Below are 24,135 nucleotides of genomic sequence, written 5' to 3'. Positions count from 1 at the left end.
AAATACAATTGAGTAGCTACACTAATTTTTTTTTAGCTGATGACAGCAAGGAGAGTACCAGTGTGCAGGAGGACAGTTTGCTCATAATGAGAGATTCTGAGAAATAAGCAACTGTCTTCAAAACGAATAGAAGGTCTTCTGTGGTGCATGCCTTTAATCTCAGTACTAGGGAGGCAGAGGCAGGGAAATCTCTTGTGAGTTCAAGGCTATCCTGGTCTACACAGCAAGTTCCAGGGCACCCAGTGCTACATAGTAAGCTGTCTCAAAACAAAAACAAAACAAACAACTGCCGGAAAGTACAAGCTTACTTCTCCCCACCATTTGCTGCCCAGAGAATATAAAGTTAATCCCCAAAATGCTCAGGATGACTTATCATGCTCCTACTCAAGATTTTAAAAGACCAATGCTCAAGATGTCAGTAACATCTCAGGAAGTTCTCAGTCAGGGTACGACACACATGACTCTGAACTCAGACAGGGCTGGGTCCTTGATCCACCACAAATGACTGGAGCAAGGACCAACTTTCTCCTGAAGACCTAAAGTACGTTCTGGTAAGGGAATGTGAGCTATGATGTACCTCCGAGCAGCCAGCTCTGAGCCTGAAGAGGCTACATCACCTCTGCTCCTCAGCTTCTGCAACTCTGAGGCCAAGAACGTGTGAAAACCAGCATGATCTCCTTAGAAAGCAAAATCACACATGCAGGTCCGCAGCTGCAGTAAGAATATGCTTATTTTTGGGTATTGGAAAGTTCTGGAAAGAAATGTGGAGGACATGATGCTCCATCAGGGCACTGCCTGTGTAAGGCAGCAGCTGGCCAGTGAAACTCAGCCAGAGGCACTTCTTACCTTCCTCACGTACGACACCAATTCTCCCGAATAGTACTGGGACACACTGAGGAGGTCAGGGCTATTTGCTTGATTAATACGTAGCAGGGGAAGGTCAAGGGCAGAGGCAAGCTAGAAGGAAACAACACACATCTGTTTCTTGCTTCATAAATGCCCTAGAAATCACATTCCCAAAAGTAGAATTTACAACGCAACATTTGTGCTTCACCCAGAAAGGCTCAGCATTGCCTCAAATAGGTTCTGACAATACATTAAAATACCAGGGTTTTGAGTTGGCCCACCCCAAAATTTACATCATCTGTGGACTGTTGGGGTGTGTGAAAGGGCTGGTCCTGCCGATCCAAAGCTGCAGGATCTCCAGGACACAGGGCAACAATGGGATATCCCGGAGGAGTCTCAGTAAGGATCCAAAATTAATGGTGTCACAGAAGCCAGAGACCTTGAACCAGACCAGTGACTCATTGCAGTGAGCACTTGCAAGTGAAGATGTGTGGACCAAGGGGTGCGCTGTGGGACACACTGTGACACTACAGCTTCCATAAGATGTTTTCTATGCTTTGCTTTGCTTATTTTTGTTTTCTTGTTTGTGTTTTTATTTTGGGATGGAGGTTACGAGGGTGAAAGGTTGATATGAGAGGACAGGAAGATGAGTGGGACAGGGGTACATGATGTGAAACTCACAAAGAATCAATAAAAAATTAAAAAAATATATAATAAAAAAATAAAACAAAACAACCCCTGCAGCTATCTATTGTTGTGGCAGTGTTTCTTCCCCTGACACCGGAAGCAGCTGGGACCTTGTGAGACACGCCATCTATCAGGCCTACCACTGACTGGCCTCGTCAGCAATGCTGGGGGTGGGTGAAGAAGCTGCTAAGTAACTCTGGTGTACCTGAAGCTGCAGAGCTGCTCTTTGTATTCATGCTTCCTTTTCACTCAAGAAACTGTTATATGGCCCAACACATAGGTCTATAACACAGGCATAGAGATCAAACATTTACTGACAACAAGCCATAGATTTACTTTAAAACATACACAATTCTTTTACCACAGGAAAGCAAACTTGCATAAAAAAGAAGATGGATGTTCATTGTTGTATAAGTAACTAGATCTTGGCTGAATATTTGATGCTGCAGGATCTACAGCATTTTCAAAGACACTGATGAAATGTTTCATAAATGTTTGCTGGAAAGTGATAGCAATGTACAATGACTAGTGATGGTAGAGCAAAAGCCGACTCTTTCCTCTGCAGAGGATGGACATTGGCACTCCCTACTTACCTTTAGAAACGTGGCTCTGAGTTTGGTAACCATCGATGGGTTTACTCGTATGCTCTCTTGCATGATAGATGTGAAACTGTAAAGAGGGACACAGGTAAGCACATGGACCTCCTGGCCTTCATCAAGGGTGGACATCAGTGTTTCCATATTACCTGTCGATTAACTGCCAGGCAAAAGAAAGGTCCCCAACGATCTGCATGGTGATCAGGACCTCCTCCTTAATGTTGATGGTTCTGATCATTTGATGGAGAAACTTTCGGGTGTCAGCGAGAAACTGGCAGACTTGCAGATTTGATTCCAACTGGTGAAACTCCTGTACCTGCGTTATAGAAATCCATTTAACTAAAACATTCTTTAGTGCATCTTTCCCCTTGAAGTCACTTCAAATAAAGTACACCACACACCAACAATTCCTTGACAAATTTTTCAGTTCAAATTAAGCTTCAGAAACCTACAAGGCAAGTTCTAAGAAAGTACACAGAATCTAGGGTTAGAAAACTAGCCCCTGCTCTTATGCTCTTATCCCACTGAAGGAGTCTGGTAATTGGAATTCTGCCTCCTGGCCTGGTAGATGCGGGTCTTATCTAAAGCTCAGTTTCTCAGAGACTGGCCTTGGTAACCTCTGGGAGACTGACCCTGGCAACTTCGCAAGTTCTGAGTCTGAGAAGTAGATAGCAAGCTCCGTGCAACCCTGGGAACCAGACAGCAAACTTTGTGTAACCTTGAGTGAATTCTTGGATGCCTTGCCAGGTGGCGCAGATGTGTTATTACTGGGAAATCTGCTTATCAGCCTTTGCTTTATTAAGTGTTGCTTGCACATTCAGTAAACTGAGACCTTGATCAGAAACCTGTCTTGTTCTCCATTCTTGACGTCTCTGTCCCTATCATTTCCACTCCCTCTTTCAGGTAGACCCTGCTGGACTAGCCCGAGGGACAGGTCATCCCACGACAAGTCAGCATGCTCATCTTCCATTTTAGAAGAAATGGACACATCTTGGAAGACAATCTTCTTGAGTACGCCCACACTACTAAAACGGTAGTGAGCTACAGCACAACCAAACTGCTGGTCAGTACACTACTATGTTCTTGCGGTTTCCTTCATGTCTGCAAATTGTCATGTATCACTTGGGAGACCTGGGCTATATGCCAAATTAATAAGGAAAAACAAAACAAAGCAAAAACTGAGGTTTATGCAGCTATTTATAGTTATTTATAGCTGTAGTATAGACTAGGAGATCCCCAAACAAGTCCACATTCAGAGCTGTTCTGGAATAGATGCCCTGAGCAAATTGGAGGAATTAGATAAAAGTTGATATTTATAGTGATCATAAGAATAATCTCAAAGAAATAAAAAAAAAATCACAAGAAAGTTTACTGAATAGAAAGTATTAATTGTAACAATGGACAGGGGATAGCTGATGTTTTAAATAATGAGTCTGAGGTAGCGTTCTGACAGGATTATGTCACATTTTAAACCTATATAAAGACAATTAAAACTTTAAGAATGATGAGGTGGAGTCACTTCTTTGAGTTCAGCCATTTCTGAGTATATATAAAAATTAAACATTTCAGAAAAGAAAGTAGGCCACTTACAAGGATAATATCAGTATGTAAGTACACTTATTTGTGTATTTACTTCCAGTATTTCCCCACAAAGGCACACACATTTTACATACCTAAAAGATGGCACAGACCTATAGTTTTTGTTTTTATACTTTATCACAAAACCCTCATTATTTCTAGATTATTTTTACAGTTTTGCTTCTAAAATACACATTTACTTGAGTATTTCACAATTCTTGCTACAGCGCTACTCATGCTGACCACTCAGTTATATTCTAATTTTAGGGTAATGAATATAACACTTCGGGGTTGCTTCTGATGAAAGATTCTCCTAAATACATTTTTTTATGAGCAAAGTATTAGGTGGGTCATAAGGTGTAACTTCTGACCTAAGACATAGTTTCAAGATCTTAAAAATTATTTATAATTGTGTGTTTGTGTGTGTGCCCACTTGTGTGTGTGTGTTTGTGTGTGAGCAAGTGTATGCACATGTGTGTACGTATGTATGTGTGTGCTTGAAGGGGTACATGTCTGTGTCTATGTGTGAGCATGTGCACGCACACGTGTGTGTCTGTCTGTTGTGAGCATGTATATGAATACAGGTGCTCGAAGATGCCAGGAGGCATCGGATCCTTGGGAGCTGGAGTTCCAGGGTGGTTGTGAGCTGCCTGACATGGGGCGGGGAGCAGAACTGGCAGCCTTTGAAGGAGCAGCACAGCACAGGGCTCCCGGCTGCTGGCCCATGCTCCAGCCCAAGCACTGTTGGGTAAGCCCATGGTCTTACCTCCTCCAAAGCTTGTATTAGTTGCACAGTTTTTCTGCCTGCAGCAGTAGAATCATCATAATTTAGAGACAGTATTTGTTTTGAGATCTCTCTGAACCACGCTTGAAGATTTTCTATTAATAGAGAAACAAGGAAAGCATATTGAGACCCAGAATCCCTGTGGCTTTGAATTTAATCCATCTTTTATAAATGCAGTTCTCATAGCACTTTTACGATGTGATAAATATCACCACCAGCAATCCTTCCTACCATCAACAACAATGTGGAGAGCCCACGCCCCAGAAAATCATGTTGGATTTTCCTCATAAACCGCTGAGTCTGTTATTCTGTTTACTAAAGGATCAATGGCCCTTACTTAAGCTGCAAATGGGAAGTGCTAAGGTGCTTATGGACACGGAGAGGCTTGGACGGTGCTGACTGCTGGACAGGACATGGAGTTACTGAGGAGTTTTCCGGAAAATGAAGGTAGATAAAGATTTGGGCTGTTGGAAATGAAGAAGGTCATCTCTCAAGGTGAAGGACAATCATAAGCAGAGGCTTCTGGGCAAGGAGGAGACCAACATGTCAGAACTGTGAGGTACAAGTGGAGGGTTATGGGAATTCTGAACAGTTTAAGGAGTGCCATAGTACTTACGTTTTTAGTGGTCAGAGTGGTCTTTCGGGAAAGATTTGTAAAAAAGATTTCTTTTTATTTTATGTGTAGGTGTATTTTCCTACATGTATGTATATGTGCTAGATGTGTGCAGTGCCTGCAGATGCCAGAAGAGGGTGTCAGGTCTTAAAAAAATGGATTTATAGACACTTGTAAGCTGCCATGTAGATGCTGGGAACTAAGGTAAGATTTCCTCAAAGAACCAAGATCAAAATTATTAAGGAAAACTTGGGATGTTTCATTTAAAAAACAGTCTTGATCCCTACTTGATGACAGGTTTTCTGGGAAACAACCTAGCATGACTAGAAGAATCTTAGGATCCAGGTCAGTAGTTACTAATACTAATAACCTCAGGTGACAAGTACTTCTAGAAGATCACAAGAGCTCTTTGGCCTTCATTTCTTTCCCCCAATTGTAAATAAATACACTGACGAGTTTTATCTAATATTGGGCGGGATGGATTACAGCTTTCAGCCCTTGTTATGAACCAGTTACAGGAACCCCTGGTTCATATTTCAAAGATAGATTGAAACATGAAGTCTGAGTGTTGCCCCAGAGAGAACAAGCTGGAAACAGCAGACAGTATATACAGGTTCCCAAGAGCACTGCCATGGGGGACGGAGTTACATATGATGAGACCAGGATTGTTAACTTGGTTAGAGTGATGGTTAGTTCTGACCATCAGACTGACTGCGTTTAAAACCACCTATGAACCACACCTCTGGGAATGTGTGTGAGGCCCTTCCAGAGAGGCTTAAAGGAGGGAAGACCCCTGTGAGTGCGGGCAACACCATCCCGCCCACTGAGATAGACTTAGAAAGAAAGTGAACTGAACGCCAGCATGTACCCTTCCCTTCCTGACTGCTGACACCTCACAGCCCTGCCTCCATACCTCCTCTGCCATGATGGGCTGTGTCCTCAAACTGTGAGCCAAAATAAACCTTTCCTTCCCTAAGTTAGTTTTGCCAGGTATTCTCTGATAGCAATGAAGAAAGTACCAGCCAATTTCTAAGGCTTCAGTAATATAAGCACACATCTCAAACACACCCATAACTCCTCTTCAGCAATTACCGTTTTTCTCCACTCGGGTTAGTGGTTTCACCCCTGAAAAGACATCGGCAAGCTCGGTCATGCGCTCGGAGCCCTCCTTCTTGTAATGCTCCCATTTGGATTGTTTCTCTGAAAGCATTTGTTTGAACATCTGTTGACAAGATGGAAAGTTTTATTTACTCAAGAGAAAGCTCAGATCAGACGGTTTACAAACAGATCCTGAATGAATCCTGACTTACTTTAAGGAACATGTAACAGAGGGCTGGAGATGTGGCTCAGTGGATAAGGTGCTTGTGGTGCAAGTAAGGACCAGAGTTCAGATCCCCAGAACTCATAAAAACCAGGCAGGTGTGAAGGCAGAGAAAAGCCAGCTAGCTAGACTAGCCAGAATTGCTGAGTTCTGTCTGGGGTTGGTGAGAGATCATGCTCTACACAGGAACTGGAAGTGACAGAAAAGGCAGCCAATATCAACTCTAGCCTCCATATGTGTGAACCCCCTCACACACCCACCTGCAACACCTACCCACATAAAGTTAGTTTGTATGTACAGACACACAAGAAATCACCACTGACACTGACGCCATCTCTTTGCAATAGTACATTATAAATCTGAAGAGGAAAGCCAGACAGGTGTTTCCAGGCTGCTTGCACACCAGCACACCCTGGAGGGCTTCAAAACTTTCAAGTTCCCAGGCCCTGAAGACTCAGTTCAGAGAGTTCTGGGTAGGCAAGACTTGAAGATGAAATTAAACTTGTAACCACTGCTCTATGGCCTTTTCTAAAGAACAACTCCCATTATTCCAATTTAGTCACAGAAAGGTTGAATATTATCTTGCGGAGGACAGCATAAGGAACAAAATGTTACATTAGATGGCAATTCTGTTTAATTCTCTCCATGAAGTGGAAGCCTACTCAGAATAGAGTTAGCTAGATGAGAAAATGTAACTCAAGGTTGTTTTTCGTCCCTTGGAAACAAACTTACAAAAAATACTGATACCTAATGAAAGGACATGTTATATCATAAAGTTTGGGACTTTTACACTGTGCTCTTATGAGATACATACGCATGGATGCTAATTTTGCTCTTAAGAGAATCTGCATTGATCAGTATCATAATGAAACTGAAAAGAGGAAGAGTGGGTCAGTAGACCCCGCCTGCATGTGCATCAGTGGCAGGTGAGACTGTGGCATCTGTGCAGGAAGAATCTTAGTCATCCAGAAAAGACACTTAACAATAAATGGCATGTGAAAGGATGAGGAACACTGAGGATTATTAATGGAATCTACCCTGTTTTTCTGAGTACCTGGGATAAATCAATGTCATTTAACAGTGGCAAAGCAACACACAAAACAACCTTGATTATAGGCTGAGTGGCTTTAGGTTTCCCAAAAGCTATTATTCATTGAACTCATAGGGTTCCTATCTGGTAAGACAGAACTGCAAATGGAGCATGGCCATTGCATTCATTGGTTTAAAACAAATTTTATTTATTGTGTGTGCATAGATGATGTATGTAAGATTTTAGTGGAGGTCAAGGGCAGCTTTCTGGAGCTGGTTCTCTCTCTCTCTCTTCTGTTTCCTCCCTTTGTGAATGGAGAGAAGCAAGCTGCTTCCACAGAGTCCAATGAACTGACTCTGGATTAGAGATGTAAACTTGGTTAGTCTGACAGCCCGGCCTGCCCTGACTGGGATGTGTCACCACATGTAGTCAAGACAATGTATTCTTAGGGGACCACTGGATATATAACTGATAAAATGGAAAGACATACGGAGTGAGGCTGTATTGCTGGCCCTCTCTGAAATGCTCTCCAGCATGCTCCTGTACTCTGTCTGCCGCTATGGCCAATCCTTCTCCAAGGATCTCCAGGAGCTCTGGCTTCTGTTCCCAGAAATGTTTATGTCTCAGCTTCCTTTCCTTTGGAGTACAAATCTTACCACACCCACCCACCACTTTTCACACTTGTGTGGTGTGCATGTCTGTGTGTAAGCACATATGTACATGTATGTGGGTCAACATGTGTATGGAGGTCCAACTTCGAGGTTGAGAATCCTCCGTGATCACTCTTTCATCTTATGCACCCAGGCAGGGTCTGTCAATCAAATTGAGAGCTTGCAGGTATGGCTAGTCTCACTGGCCAGCTTGCTCTGGGATTCCCATCTCACCTCAGAAAGCTGTTATTACAGGTGGGCTGCCATGCCCACTTGGCATGTGAGTTCTAGGGAGCTGAATTCTAGTCCTCAACTTAGTGTACTGGATAGTTTTATGTCAACTTGACATAAGATAAAATCATCGGAGAGGAGGAGCCTCAATTAAGAAAATGCCTCCGTAAGATCAGACTGGAGGTAAGCCGGTAGGGCATGTTCTTAGTTAGTGACTGATGGCAGAGGGCCTAGCCCATTGTAGGTGGTGCCATTCCTGGGCATGGGTTCTGTAAGAAAGCAGGCTGAGCAAGTCATGATAAGCAAGCTACTATGCAGTATCCCTCTATGATTTCTGTATCAGCTCCTGCCTCCAGGTTTCTTCCCTATTTGAGATCCTGCTATGACTTCCATCAGTGATGAACTTTGACCTGGAAAATGTAAGCCAAATAATTCCTTTCCTCCACAAGTCATGGTGTTTCATCACAGTAAAAGTAACCCTAACTAAGACACCCAGAAAGCCATTAACCTTTGTGTCTCATCTCCCCAGACGCAAATCCCAGTTTTCACATATGTTTTCATAAGTGTGATCCTCAAAAACTTCTGTGTTCCTCATATTTATCTCCACAATCTGGTATAGTTCCTCTGTAACAAAATAATCGTTAAATGCTTAATTCTGTCAGTTTCTATAAAAAAACAGTCCTAGACAGACAAAAGCTACAGCTGGAGTCAGAGTCACAACTAAATCATTATCTTTTCTGAAAATTTGTTTTGTTTTGTTTTTGGAGACAGGGTTTCTCTATGTAACAGAACTGTGGCTGTCCTGGACTCACTTTGTAGACCCTCACTTTGTAGACCAGGCTGGCCTCAAACTCACAGAGATCCACCTGCCTCTGCCTCCTGAGTGCTGGTTAAAGCTGTGCGCCACCACAGCTGCCTCTGACAAATATTTTTAAACACACACACACACACACACACACACGAATCCCTAAGAACTAAAGCTATTCGTTTAATAGTTTTACCTCTTTGAGTATAAACTCAAATTGTGCAGTATCCAACAGCAACTGGAAGAGGATTTTGGGATTGTACCTAGAGTCTGTCAGAATCTGGTCCTTGATTTGACGAAGGCGTTTGTTGTTCGGGTCACAGGCTAGAAAGAGGAAGAAGAATTTCTCACTGATGAAATTTGTTGAAAACACCTATGAAATAAGATGGAGTCTTAAGTACCTCCCCTCACTTCCAGTATTTAAAAAGTATTAAGCAAAATGCCTACCCTCAGTACATTGGGAAACATCACATGTCTACATCATGGAGTACAGCTGAACTATTTGTGACAATTGAACTTCTAACTATTCACAACATGGCCACCTGTCCCTGACTTACTGTTGAATAAATGACAAAGCTGGCAGCCATGTTTTGTAAGCATTTTAGGGTTGGCTTTTCTTATCTTCCCACAATTGCTGGGCAGGGCCTTCTGGCACCACTTCACAAGCGACTAGTCTCCTCATGTCCCACCTGTCTGTGCCCTTCAGATGCAGAAAGACAACCTGAAACTGCTATCTACAGGGATCTGTTTTCTAGGTTGGCTCTTGTGGTATCTGGTAATTTGAGTTTTGGGCAGAGTTCTGTCAGAAATAATTTTCTAAGCCTTAACTGTTTATTTGAACAATGTGGAACATGCTATACCGTTTTCATTTTTAAGAGTCTGGCCTCTTGGTACCTATCAATGGAAGTTGGTTGTGAGATTAACCCTCATGAGATGGCCTGGGTGGCTGAGTCTAACAAACCTGACTGGCTGGCAACATTTCTCATGTATTGTGCAAGTTTAGCAGGTCCCTGTAACTCCACTGAGAGAAGATTCTTGGAAGCGTGGGCCTGCTTTTCTCTAGATTTGTCACATGTCCTTTTCCTTTTCTGATTCTGCTTTCATTCTCTGCGTGCTGTAGTAAATCACAGCTATGAGTACTCCCCATGCTGAGTTCTCTTAGGGAATCAGAGAAGTAGGTCTTAGGATCTGCTGAGCACAACAGGGAAGGAGGAATTCCCACAAAAACATGGCACCTCCACACAGGAAGAACGATACACATGGCTGTCCTCCTCTTTGAAAGGGGATGAGAGGCCCTCAAAGTGTTCTGTGCACTATCCAGGCACAGGGAATTTAAGTCAACCAGGTCAAAGTCACAGAATTAGGTAGTGACTGACCCACAGGAAAACACAACAAATATCCTGGTTTTCAGTTAGCTTATTAGCTGCCAAGAAAAACCATTTCAAATGAAGCAGATAGGTTAAAAGAACAGAGATGGAAGTAGTGGCTCAATCTGCAATCCTAGTACTTGAGGCTCCTTAGCACTTCAAGGCCAAGTGGGCAACATAGCTGAGGTGCAGACCAGCCAGTGCTATAGAGTGGGTGAGATGCTGTTTCAAAAAACAAAAGTAAATAAATAACAAACACTGAGATTTCTCAAGATGTGTTTACAGGACCAATTAAGAAACAATAAAAAAGTAGGCTATGGCAAAAATACTTATAAGTGAAAGCCATTTAGATTACAAACAAAGTTGAAAGCTCCCAGATGACCAGGGCTGAAGCCCACGGTCATAGAACCAGTGTGTCACAGGTGCATCATTGCTTTTCCAGCCCCCTCCAGCAGCCCAAGAGGCTGGGCAGGCACAGCAGGCCCTGTGTGCGAGCTCAGGCGGCATGGAGTGTTTCTGGTAATTCAGTTGTGGTGAAGCCTGCAGGAGGCCACTTTGCACATGATTTCTACAGTCCTCTGTCAGGAGAGACTCATGACACTTGCAGAAAGGCTCAGCTGCTGTGGGATACTGCAGAGATCTGATATTTCATCCATTCTCCAGAGGCCTGGGCAGACGAGAAATGCTAGCACTGGTTAGACAAAGAAACCCCCCAAAAGGGAGTTCCATCTGTACTTCCCACCTTCTTTTTTGAGGAAAGGTCTTAGGTATTTCAGGCTGGCCTTGAACTGACTATACAGCTGAGGACGACCTTGGACTTCTAATCCTCCTGCCTTTGCCCCTCAGAGGTGATTACATGTGTGTCCACACGCTCAGTTTCAGCCTGTTCTGGGGCTTGAACTCAGAGCTTTTATACATGCTAGGTGAGTTTCTGCTATCCAAGTGTATCCCTTGTCCTTCACTTGTGATATCAATTCAGGTTACACCGAAGACCTGACATTAACTTGCTTTCCCCTTTGAATGGGGGCCTTAATTCAGGTAAGGGGCAAATGATTTGCATGATTCTACACATCTTAACATTTGACTTCTTGGTACATATGAGGGGCTGGTCTTCCCAGGCCTGAACATTTCTCTTTGATCTGGTCCTGAACAATTCAGGCCAAGAAAAGTACAAGAATTGATCCTGGAATGGAGGTAACCTCCTAGCCACCTTCTGCAGCTACTTAGCTTTGCTCATCTGGGTGTTGCTCAGGCACTGAGGTACAAAGCACTGTGGCTTAGCCTCTGCTGTGTGGAAGCCTCAGTGGGCCAGGAGGCATGACAGATGCATGCACATGCCATGACGGAACAGCAAGTCGAAGTAAGCAGTTACTTTCCCCATGTGTAATTCATGCCCAGAGAGGCAAAAACATATTCACGTACAATCTGGGGATAAGCTAAAGTGAGAACTTGTGTTATTTATATAAATTTGATAGGGAAGATTATAAGCTGAGTTCCTGGGCAAATTCTTGAAATCAGAAAAGGAGTTTGTGTAAAAGAGGAAACTCAGTGTATTAAAGGCAGGTCAGTGGGGCTGGGGAGATGGTTCAGGGCAATTCCTGTTCTTCCATAGGAGAAGTTTGTTCCCAGCACCCATATCAAACAGCTCAAAACTGAAATTCTAGCTCCAGGAATCTACACATACCACACACTCATAGATAAAAACAGGAAGTCTTTAAAAGCGTGTGAATTACATGATTAAATTTGCACTGAGTAAAGTGAATGTGGACTTACATACCAAGAAGAAAAATGATGCAAAAACCAGAAAACAGCTTATATGAAAAACATTCAGGAAGCTGGAGAGAGTTAAGAAGGAATTCTACACATTTTTCAAAGATGTAAAGCGTGTGTCAGAAAACAAAACCCAAGCAAGAAAGCAGAGAGCTTTACAGGACTGCTGAATGCACAGCTCAGTTCAAGGTAGTAGCATGCAGTTCTAGATGAGTTCTAAATGAGCATCTCTGAAGAGGCTTGGGGTCTCAAGTGTTCTCTACTGTTTTCTGAGATCATAGGTCTTAAAGTCATAGCTCATGGGTCCTGTGGAGTCATTTCTCACAATGTGTAAAGCTCCTGAACCTGATGACCAAACTATATGGAAAGGTCTCAAAGAGGGTCATGATCAGAAGAGGCTGAGGCCACCAAGTTACAAGCTATACCCAGTAGGCTCACCCATTTTCTCTACTTCTAATTCTGATCACGTCTATGGTCCAGATTTCTTCCATTTTATCAAGTCAAAATCTTCACAAGAGCCTAGCCAGTTCCTAACCTTCTGGTGTAGCCATCTTTGACTTCTTCTGTTCATCTACTCCAACCTACCAGAGACTCATTCTGTGATCACTATGAGTTTCACACACCTAGTTCTGATTTGCTACCTGGGGCCTTTTGTTAATTTCCTGGAGCTGTTTTAATAGGTTAGCATAAACAGCAGCTTAAAACAACACAAATTTAGGTTTTTACATTTTTAGATTTGCAAAATGTAAAGCAGGGTCTACTGTACTGAAACCAAGAATGTCAGCAGGGGCTGGCAAGATGGCTCAGTAGATAAAAGCCTTGGTTTCATAATCTGTTGACCCGAATTCAATTTCCAGGTCTCAAATTGACACCTGAATGTTGTCCTTTGACATGCACAAGGGTAGGCGCGTGCACATGTTCACGAGCGTGTGCGCGCGCACACTGACACACACAGACACACACACACAGTCAGAGACAGCCAAGAGAGATAAAGAGTGAGACAGAGACAGATAATATTCTTATACATGGGCACAAAAACATAAAAAGAATACATTTTTGTTTTGTTTTGTTTTGTTTTGAGACAGGGTTTCACTGTGTTGTGTAGCCCTAGCTGTCCTGCAACTCATTCTGTAGACCAGGTTGGCTTGAAGTCACAGAGATCTGTCTGCTTTTACTTCCCGAGTGCTGGGAGTACCACCTGACTATTTTTTTTTAATGTCAGAAGAGTTGGATTCTAAGAAGTTCTAGCAGGTTAAGAAGGTATGTCCAACCTGTGGTATGAGGGCCACATGCACCCCAGAAGAGCTATGAATGTGGTCCACTCACAGCCACGTTATAGATGACAGCATCATACCACAATCAAAAGGGTAGGTAGCCCTAAATCAGGGGGAAATTGCTCAGCTTTTTCCTTTTACCCTCTAAAGGCTGCCTATACTCCTTGGCATGAGCCCTTTCTATCTTTAAAGTCTGGTTGGTCAAGTCATATGCCTGTGCCACTTCTGTTTCTGATCTGCCTACATCATTCTCCTGCCTTAAGGCTGTTTGTATTACACAGGGTCTACTGGGACAATCTAACATAGTTTCCTGACTTTAAGGTCAGTAGGTTAGCCACATCCTCATTCTTCCACATGCCCTGTGGGGTTCAAGAGATGAGGGCATGGGCATCTTTGAAGGAGGTGGGTAGAGGCACTGTTTTGCAGACCGTCACAGGTCTGCAGTTACCCCTTTTTATGTCTTCACAACTGACTACCCAGTGTGATCAGTGACAAGCTTCTTGAACACGGGAGCCTAAAGTCCCATGTTTCCCAGCCACCTCCCAGTGCCTGACGGATGCCATCTGCTCAGGAGGGCAGCTGACCTCTCCAAACTGACACAAAAATCACTACCTTAAGCAGTCAACAGCTTCCCCTGCAGAGCCCACCCTCTGCTGAATGTTCTACATCGTTACCAGGCCCTCCCTGCGCAGAGCTTTACATGCGCAGGTTAGAAGGCCCCTCGTGTGCATTACCTGAGTCGGCTGTGTGGAGCATCAGCCAGCGGATGGCAACATTGCAGTCTCTCAGGCAGTTCAGCAGCCTCGGGATGTTGTCCAGAAGCACCTCCTCCCTCAAGTACCCCTCTTTCAGGAACTGCTGCACCTGAGCCCGCACTCTTTCACTGACACTAGCGTATCTGCTTGCCTGTGGAAATTAAAAAACCAACAAGCTGGATAGAGGAAGGGCTATCTTGAAAATCACATTTAGCTGAATCCCTTGATAAGTACAAGCTTTTCCTTTTTCTATCTAACCATTCATTCCTCCATTCCCACTTCCCTTTTTAAATAATGTCATTTCTATATGAGGTAACAATGGGAATTATAGTTACAGTGCTAAGGGCAAATGGTTTATTGGATTTTTTTTTTTTGAGACATAGTCTCTCTCACTATGTTGCTTGGAACCTCACAGAGATCCACCTGCCTCCACAGTGCTGGGATTAAAGGTGTGTTCCACCAAGACTGGTTTCATCAGCCATTTTAATATTACTTAGAATTCTGAGACTCAGTTCTAGTTTGGGGTGTGGTTAAACACTGGTGGCTTGATCCTTCTGTGTACTGTTGTCTTTGTTTAACCGAATTGGACTGGGTGGTTTCTCTGATCCCTTCAAACATTTTTGTTTGTTTATTTTTAATTTTTTCATTTTTGAGACAGGATCTCACCATGTAGCTCTGGCTGTCCTGGAACTCACTATGTAGACAAGGATGTCCTCTAACTCACAGAGCTTCACCTGCTTCTGCCCCTGAGTGCTGGGATTAAAGGAGTGCACCAGTCTGCTGGCTTGATCCCTTCAACTCTTAACTTGAATGGAAAGGAGGCACAGAGAGAGGCTAAGTGGCCTGTTCTTCCTGTCGCAGTTGATCGAAAGCTCTAAAGAAACCTCTTACAATGCCACAGGGAGGAAATGCAACATTTGAAAAGAATTTGAGTAGCGAATAATTAATGCTCTGTCATCAGTATGCATCGAATCCACTTTCCTTAACACACCTCTAAGAGACAGGCCAACACTGAGATCATGCTGAGCATTATTTAAGGGATTCAAGTGACTTGAACAAAACACGACAGAAGTTTCAGAGCAAATATTGTTCTATGTACAGTGGAAACTATATGACCCAGAAAGCCAGGCTGGAGAACAGAGCCATTAAGAAATATTAAGTACATGCTTGAATAAGAGATTTTATTTATATTCCTTTATCTACTCAGCTATTTCCTTTGCCTGGTGTTCTTCCCAAAAAAGAAGAATATGGCTATGTAATTCAGAAATGAGTATAGCGTCTTGTGCTTAAATAAACCAACTATGCACCAGAAGGGATGACTTAATTACAATAAAAGAATAGCACTCATTTTTCATCTCAGCATTCATCCTACTGCTAAAAGCTTCAGGCCAAAACAAAACAAAACAAAACAAACAAAAAACCCCTTCATGTCAGCTCTGTTCATGGTCTTCACACACTGGTCTTCACTGTGGTCTTCTCACACTGACTCATTTTAGGTACTGAATCTTTTTAATTTCTTCTATCTCCCAAGTTGAAAACCTATAACTAACTGATGTACAGATTTTGCCTTCCAGTCATGCAGTAAGATATCTAGAAGCACATCTTCCAAATTCCATGGGTGGTGTACCTAGCTCATTTCCTACATGCCAGGCTTAACACCCATGGTTACTCTCCAAACCTACCTGTTCTTTGACATTTGAGAGGTCCAAGGTATTGTTTAGAGCAGTTCTGGCAGCTTTGTAAGGTTCCCAAGCATCGGCTAGATTAACAGTGATGCCCATGTAAATGCTGATCACCTGAAAGAGGAGACAGTCACTCAGTATTTGTCCAGCATCTACTTCAATCAAGAAAAGGGCTGGAGAAAAGCCAAGTTATGCACAAAACCGCCCTCCTTTTCCAGTTTTAATTCATGTTAATGAAACCTTGGGTTCTCCAAACAAACACAAGGAAGAACTCTTTGGACTTGCTATCATGGTAAAGTATCCAAGACAAACCTTTTCTTCCAGCTGCTGAGTACTAGATTTCTAGATGAGGAAAGTTACAGAGAAGAGAAAAGCAGTGTCTGAAAAGAGAAAGCATTTGCTTTTTTATTTTTATTTTCATTTTTGAGATGAGGTCTCTCTGGCACCATTACAGCCAGCTCAGTTTTCTTAATTACTTTTATGCTCTTAGAAGTCAATGATGGTGTTGGCAAGATGGCCCAGTGAGAAAATGCATGCAAGCCTGGTGACTTAAATTTGATCCCTTGAATTCTGGCATTTGTGCATGATTAACTACATGTATGTACATATGCAAGCATGCACACATGATCACACAGCTTTTAAAATCATGGAGGACTCTTGAGAGCTTTCCAACAAATCTGATATCAACATTAAGTGATTTTCAGTTTCTATTTTATGTGTATAGGTGTTTTGCCTATACTAATGTCTGTGTATCATTTTGTGTCTGGTGCCCACTGAGACCAGAAAAGGGTGTCAGATTTCCTGGAACTGCGATTATGCATGGTTGTGTGTTGCCATATGGGTGCTGGGAATCAAACTCAAGTCTTTTGAAAGAGCAGCCAAGCTCTTAACCACTGAGTCATTACCCTGGCCCCATTTATTAACTTTTAACCTTGCCTTCCAGAAAGTAAATTTCATTAATAAATTCCTCTAAGAGCAGTTTTACCTATTTCCCACAAACATTTTCATATTGCACAACTCATTTTTTTGTTGTTTTAATTTGATATGGTTCCTCTTTTATACAAAAGCCATCCAGCTATGAATTTTTTCTCAAACATTTAAAACATATCTTTCTCTCTGTGTTTGTTTTTTTGAGACAGGGTTTCTTTATGTAGTCTGGCTGTAGACAAGGCTGGCCTTGAACTCAAGAGATCCACTCACCTCTGCCTCCCTGAATGCTGGGACTAAAGGTGTGCACCACCACCGCCCAAGCACCACCACCTCCAGAGCTAAATGCATCTTTTAAATTAATGCTTAGTTATAATTAAGATCTGGTTACTGGTCAATATAAGACATTATACCTGATTGGTTGATTCAAAGGCCTAACACCAGAGGCAATTCACTGCATTACCCTAAAAGCTCTTTGCTCTAGAACATTTCATATGTAATAGGTGTGTCAACAGTTTTACATGAAACAAAGTTTACATGTTATAAGGACATCCCTGCAGTAATCTAAACCTTAAGAGAGCTAGCATAGTCATCTTATAGGTAAAACTTAGCTGTGAAAGTGAAGTTTCTATTTAAAATTTGACTAATTAGGTGAACTCTGCTAGATTAAGTTCATAAATAGCTGACCTTTATTTACAAAACAGAAAGAATGAACAGCCCTGGCTTTTCTCAATAGCCAAATTAAGAATATATTTCAATATATAGTTTTACTTTCATAGTATCTATTTTAAGAAAAATATTGCTGTGTTTGCTTAGAATTTTTTTACTAACTGGGTAGTTCTTCACATCATGATTCATAAAATTCTCACTACATAGGACAATTTTGCTCCAGTGATTTTTGATTTTTGTGTCCAATTATTTATAACATTTTTTGGCTTCTGGGTGAAAGGCAAAAGAATAGGGCTGAAAAGGTAGCTCCAGAGGCAAACAAGCTTAAGGACCTGAGATAATCCTTGGGACCCATATAATAGAAGGAAATGACTCCCTGAGCTGTCCTCTGATCTCCACACATGGAAACATACATAATAAATAAAAGAAATCAAAAAAGCAAAAAAGAAAAAAAAAAGGGTTTTGTTTAAATTTTTTTAAAAAAATGTATTTATTTGGGCTGGGCATTATAGCACTCAAGAGGCAGAAGCAGGCAAATCTCTGTGAGTTTGAGGAAAGCCTGGTCTACAAAGTGAGTCCAGGACAGCCAAGGCTACACAGAGAAACCCTGACTCAAACAAACAACAAAAAAGAGATTTATTTATTTATTTTATGTATACGAGTGCTCTGTTTTCATGCACACCAGAAGAGGGAAGTCAGATTCCATTACAGATGGTTGTGAGCCACCATGTGGTTGCTGGGAAATGAACTCTAAACTTCTGGAAAAGTAGCCAGTGTTCTTCACTACTGAGCCATGTCTTCAGCTCAGCTTTTTAATTTTTTAAATTAAAAAGCATATTCCATACAATATGCTTTGATTATGTTTTTCTCTTTCTCTAACTCCTCCCAGGTCCTCCTCATTTTTTTACCCACCCAATCTGGCCTTCAAGTCACTATGTCCCCTAAAATAACCCTGAGCTCTTGATCCCCCTGCCTCTGCACACTAAGCTTGGGTTCCAGTTGTGTATAACATACTTGGTTCCAGGAAGATAGTTGTGTGACAAATTTACAAAAGAGGGAGGAATACTTGCCCAGTTATCTGGAAAGTACTTGTCCACGATCTCTCTCATTTTTGCTTGGTGGGTGTGAAGTATGGAAGGTTCAAAATAGAGAATCACGTACAGCATGGCGGCTTGATTCGCCAGGGCAGTGCTACGATGCTCTGGCAAAGGGTAGGCAGAGACCTGCAACACAACAGCAGCCCATAACACATGCTTGAAGCCAACAGTCCCTGGGAGCTCTGTTCTTATCTAGAACCCACAACATTCTCTTCGTGACCTGACTCTACCGTAGTTCAGTGCCTTCCTTACAAAAAGAGAAAGTCTTAACCCTGCACTGCGTCCTTGTCGCCATTTTTTATCTTTCCTATCATACAAGGACAATCTCTCAGAACTGATGGACTTCAATTAAATAAAACCACAATCTTATCACTTTCTATTTGTCCATTAAGAAATTCTTCCATCATTCCAATGGAGTTTCTTTATTTTATTTTTTTATTAATTACAGTTTATTCAATTTGTATCCCAGTTGTAGCCCCTTCCTCAACCCCTCCCAATCCCACTCTCCCTCCCTCTTCTTCTCCTATGCCCCTCCCATAGTCTAAAGATAGGGGAGGTCCTCCTCCCCTTCCATCTGACCATAGTCTATCAGGTCTCATCAGGACTGGTTTCTTTGTCTTCTTCTGTGGACTGTTAAGGATGCTCCCCCATCAGGTGGAGGTGATCCAAGAGCAAGCCCATGAGCTCATGTCAGAGATGGTCCCAGGTCCTATTATTGGGGAACCCTCTTTGGATACTAAGCTGCCTTGGGCTACTTCTATGCAGGGATTCTAAGTTATCTCCATGCATGGTCCTTGTTAGGAGTATCAGTCTCAGAAAAGACCCCTGTGCCCAGATTTTTGGTTCTGTTGCTCCCCTAGTGGAACTCCTGTTCCCTCCAGGAGCTCCTCCTTCTATCTCCCCCTTCTTTCCTAAGATTCCCTGCACTCTGCCCAAAGTTTGGTTATGAGCCTCAGCATCTGCTTTGATACACTGTTGGGTAGAGTCTTTCAGAGGCCCTCTGTGGTAGGTTCCTGTCCTGTTTTCTGTTTTCTCCCTCTTCCAATGTCTGTCCTGTTTGCCTTTCTGAGTGAGGATCGATCATCTTACCCAAGTTCCTCCTTCTTGCTTAGCTTCTTTAGGTGTACAGATTTTAGTTGAATATAGAATGGCAGAGAAACACTTAAAGAAATGCTCAACATCTTTAATCATCAGGGAAATGCAAATCAAAATGAACCTGAGATTTTGCCTTACACCTATCAGAATGGCTAAGATCAAAAACCCAAGTGACAACGCATGCTGGAGAAGATGTGGAGAAAGAGGAACCCTCCTCCATTGCTGGTGGGAATGTAAACTTGTACAACCACTTTGGAAATCAATCTGGTACTTTCTCAGACAAATAAGAATAGTGTTACCTCAAGGCCCAGCTATACCACTCCTAGGCATATATCCAAAAGATGCTCAAGTATACAAGGACATTTGCGCAACCATGTTCATAGTAGCTTTATTTGTAATAGCCAGAAGCTGGAAACAACCCAGATGTCCCTCAACTGAGGAATGGATACAGAAATTGTGGAACACAATGGAATACTACTCAGCAATTAAAAACAAAGAAATCATGAAATTTGCAGGCAAATGGTGGGATCTAGAAAAGATCATCCTGAGTGAGTTATCCCAGAAGCAGAAAGACACACATGGTATATACTCACTTATAAGTGGATATTAGACATATAATATAGGATAATCATACTAAAACCTGTACACCTAAGGAAGCTAATCAAGGAGGACCCTGGGTAAGATGCTCAATCTTCATTCAGAAAGGCAAATGAGATGGACATTGGAAGAGGGAGAAAACAGGGAACAGGACAGGAGCCTACCACAGAGGGGCTCTGAAAGACTCCACCCAGCAGGGTATCAAAACAGATGCTGAGATGCATAGCCAATGGAGTTTCTTAACCCAGCTCAACAACTGCTTTTTAGAACTCTCACTTTAACTCATGCAAAAATAAAACACTCACCTGTAACTTTTTATACCATCCTCTGTTCTCACCCTTTGCTGAGTTCTTCTCCCATTTATCTTTTCTATGTCTGTGTTCTCTAGGCATCTATATCCTTATATGTCAGGTAAGACTCAGACTACATATCACCTATCAACTTGAGCTACCAAGAACAGGGAGGGGAAGCATTATCACAAGGACAGATGCCGCAAGGCTGCATGGATCCTGCAGGCAAGACAATGTGTGGGGAGCAGGAAGCCCCAAGGAAATGTGTACTGCTGAGATGGACACAGCCAAGTCAAGCACCCAATGCCTCAGACCCATGGAAAGCGAAACCTTTTCCTGAGGTGAGGCTGAGAAGGATGGCAAAGCCTTCCTCTGGTCAAAGTGCAGATGTTGGCAATGTGCACAGAACCTAGCAACCACAGCGCCCTTCTCAGAAGATGCAACCTGAGACTGCTCACCTACCACCTACAGAGACCTCCTATCCAGACTGTCTAACCCAGTGGTTCTCAACATTCCTGGTGCTGTGGCTCTTTAATACAGTTCCTCAGGTTGTGGTGACCACCAACCATAACACTGTTTTTGTTGCTACTATATAACTGTAATTTTGCTATTATTAGGAATCATAATGTAAATATCTGTGTTTTCTGGTGGTCTTAGGCAACTGCTGTCCAAGGGTCATTTGAAAAAGGAGTCATGACCCACAGGTTAAGAACCAGTGTTCTAAGCCCTGACCCTGTCCAGTATACAAAAGTGTTGAGGTACCCCAGCCCCAGTCCAGCCCAGATTTTCTGTACATGTTTGTGTGTATATATCCTTAGAAAAGGCCTGGGGCTATTAACCAGAATGCCCCTTTTCTTTCCCCAGATGTATCTGCCCAACTCCTTTCCTCAGATTGTTCTGCATACACCTAGCTGGATGAGGCTGTCCCCTAAGCTTCAATTTTTGTAGAAACTACTTTTCCGGCCTCTTTCTAAATATCAAGAAACAAGAGAATCTAATGAACCAGTCAGAACCAGGACTACAGGAGGGAACGTGCAGGACAGAGTCAGGTGACACCCAGAGCAAACTCAGCTTGAGTCTTCTGTTAACGAAGGCCACAATGGAAGGAGAAACTGTAACACACCACCGTAAGAAATGAGCCACAAACTGAGTAAGGAGAAGAGTGTGGTGAGGGATGGTGAGGAAATAGCATGGACTATGATTCCATGCACATCTGAATTCAAACTGTGGTTCTGCTGTTCAGGCGTGTGACCTGCAGAAAACTCGTGAAGGTATCCAAGTCTTTTCCTACACAGCAACATGGAGATAATGATGTCCACTCTGTAGAATTGTCATGTTGTCATGTACAACAGAGCAAATGGTATGTGAACAAACCTTCTGTGAGGCTGGCCTAGAACAAATTCTCAGCAAATGGTAACAAAAAGTATAAAGACCTTGTATCTGTATATAGTGCCTGATTTCAAACATTAAAAAAACAAAACAAAACAAAACAAAACAAAAATCCAAACCCAAGAATCAAAAAGTCTTATTTCCATTTAATATACTCATATAAAAAAAGGAACTGGTCACCAAAGAGAGGTGTCCCAGAGCAGGTTTGCTCTATGACAATGACATCCTAACTTGTGTTAATATAGATACACAGGAAATCATGATATTTTCCCCCTCAGAATGAAGTCAAGTGGTAACTCCCTTGAGCAAGGAAGCAAGAGTTCCTCCATCTGAAGAAAAGCCACAGCACAGCAGTGCTCTTTGGGCTCTTTTTAGTGATGTAGACGCGAGTGAGGAATGTGAGTTGATGTTAAGATGCTGTAGGGTCTTTCTAGGCCTGCTCAGGCTGCCAGCTCTGTCTAGACTGCCCTTCTTTCTGCTGCACTGTGTCACTGGTGGCAATTCTGCCACCACAGGTTTCCCTCACATCACCCATCTGGTGGCCCTTCCTAAGTCACAAGTCTACCCAGGATAGGGAGCAGAGCCCGTCTTCTTTGGACCGAGCCACGAATGAACAGATTATGCACTCAATAACTGTCTCTTGAACGGATGACTTAAAGGAATGCACCTTCTTTCCAACCGCTCACATCCCGTCTTCTCTCAGCTCCTTTCCTTGACTCTGTAGCACTGTTCAAAAGCTTTTACAAATAGTTTCTAGCTGCTGTTTGACTCACTGGACGGAAGAAAGAAGAAAAGGAGAAACCAAGTAGTAAGGTAAGTTTACTTTTTAAATTATTAAGGCCCTCTGATTCCTACCTGGTTGTAAATGTCATCAGACCTCAGGCGTCCAATGACCATGCTGATGAAGGTTTCGTTGATGGGCACTCTCTGGAAATAGCTCTCAGGGTAGTTGGGTGGTCTTTTGGCTCCTGGCTGGCTGGAATACCCTGTACTTCGTAGCAGCTTACAAATATCATCCATATTTGAATCAGCAGAAGAGCGAGCAGCACTGTGTCAAGTTCATATGAGAAACAAAAGAAGCAAATAAATCATATATTAGAAACATGTAAGTTACAAAGGGAAGGACTCCATCCAGAAAGAACAATGAAGATGACAGACAGTCTACATCTGTTCTGGGTACGTCTGGACTCCAAATGATTTCAGGGTCAGGTCTGACTGACAAATGTGTGACGCAGAGTACATGTGTAAAGGTGTGTGCATATGTATGCACAGATAGAGTGTGTGTATGTGAACGTGTGTGCACATTTCGAATTGTTGAGACAGGGTCTTACTATGTCGCCCAGCTGGCCTCCAATACTAGTCTACCTTTTGCCTCTGCGTCCCAAGTGCTGGGAGCACAGGTGTGCACCAGCACACCCAAGGTTATATAATTATTTTTTAGAGGTCCTTAGGTTTTAGAATTCTGGAAAAAGAATATGAAATTCAGCCAACATTTTACATACTAAAAAAACTTTAAAATTTGCTTTTTGCCTCATCTCAACGGCAAGTTAGTGTGTTCTGCTGCTTAGGCCAGTGTTAAATCCAACTTCTTCAGAATGCCAAAGTAGAGTAAAGCCAGCAGTGCTCCAGGGATCCTCCTGGACTCCAGAGCCAGGTTAGGGCTGCAAAGACATCCATTCATCCTTGTGGACTGAACAACTACTGGCCTTCCCAACATGAGACCACATTGTTGAAGTCCATGGACCACATCCTGTAGACCATTCTGACCATTCTAATAATCCCCTTTTAATATGTATTCATAAGTATATATTCATGCTATCACCCCTGTTGCTTTAGAGATCCCTAATGCAATTGGGTTTTGCTTTATATTTGCTAAGCCACTGTAGAGCCACAGTTACAAACTGCACAGCACTGAATTAATAAAGCAGAGTGTATCCTTAAAAAAAAAATATGTTAATGTGGCTTTACACTACTTAGCTTTTTTGGCAAGCTGCAGAGATCTGGAATTTTTCATGCTAGAATAGTGACTCTGTAAGGCATGAATTCATTGTAAATAACCTTATATCTGATATCAGGATCTCC

General features: G+C 42.5%; 1 protein-coding gene across 1 annotated transcript in view; it reads right to left on the bottom strand.

Annotated features, from left to right (window-relative positions):
• Positions 1-24,135, bottom strand: part of Washc5 (WASH complex subunit 5) — a 52,071-nt gene that overhangs the window by 17,358 nt on the left and 10,578 nt on the right. The window contains exons 6-15 of the mRNA XM_060389368.1: positions 22,909-23,101; positions 18,656-18,808; positions 15,990-16,103; positions 14,287-14,458; positions 9,338-9,465; positions 6,197-6,326; positions 4,474-4,586; positions 2,279-2,445; positions 2,127-2,202; positions 847-957 (exon numbers count right to left, since the gene is read on the bottom strand). Of these exons, the coding sequence (XP_060245351.1) occupies positions 847-957; positions 2,127-2,202; positions 2,279-2,445; positions 4,474-4,586; positions 6,197-6,326; positions 9,338-9,465; positions 14,287-14,458; positions 15,990-16,103; positions 18,656-18,808; positions 22,909-23,101 (1,357 nt within the window). The remainder of the gene's footprint in view (positions 1-846; positions 958-2,126; positions 2,203-2,278; positions 2,446-4,473; positions 4,587-6,196; positions 6,327-9,337; positions 9,466-14,286; positions 14,459-15,989; positions 16,104-18,655; positions 18,809-22,908; positions 23,102-24,135) is intronic.

The sequence above is a fragment of the Meriones unguiculatus genome, chromosome 8 (assembly GCF_030254825.1).
Source record: "Meriones unguiculatus strain TT.TT164.6M chromosome 8, Bangor_MerUng_6.1, whole genome shotgun sequence".
NCBI lineage: Eukaryota > Metazoa > Chordata > Mammalia > Rodentia > Muridae > Meriones > Meriones unguiculatus.
The sequence above is the reverse complement of the archived record's forward strand: the minus strand, read 5'-3'. Positions and strand labels throughout refer to the sequence as shown.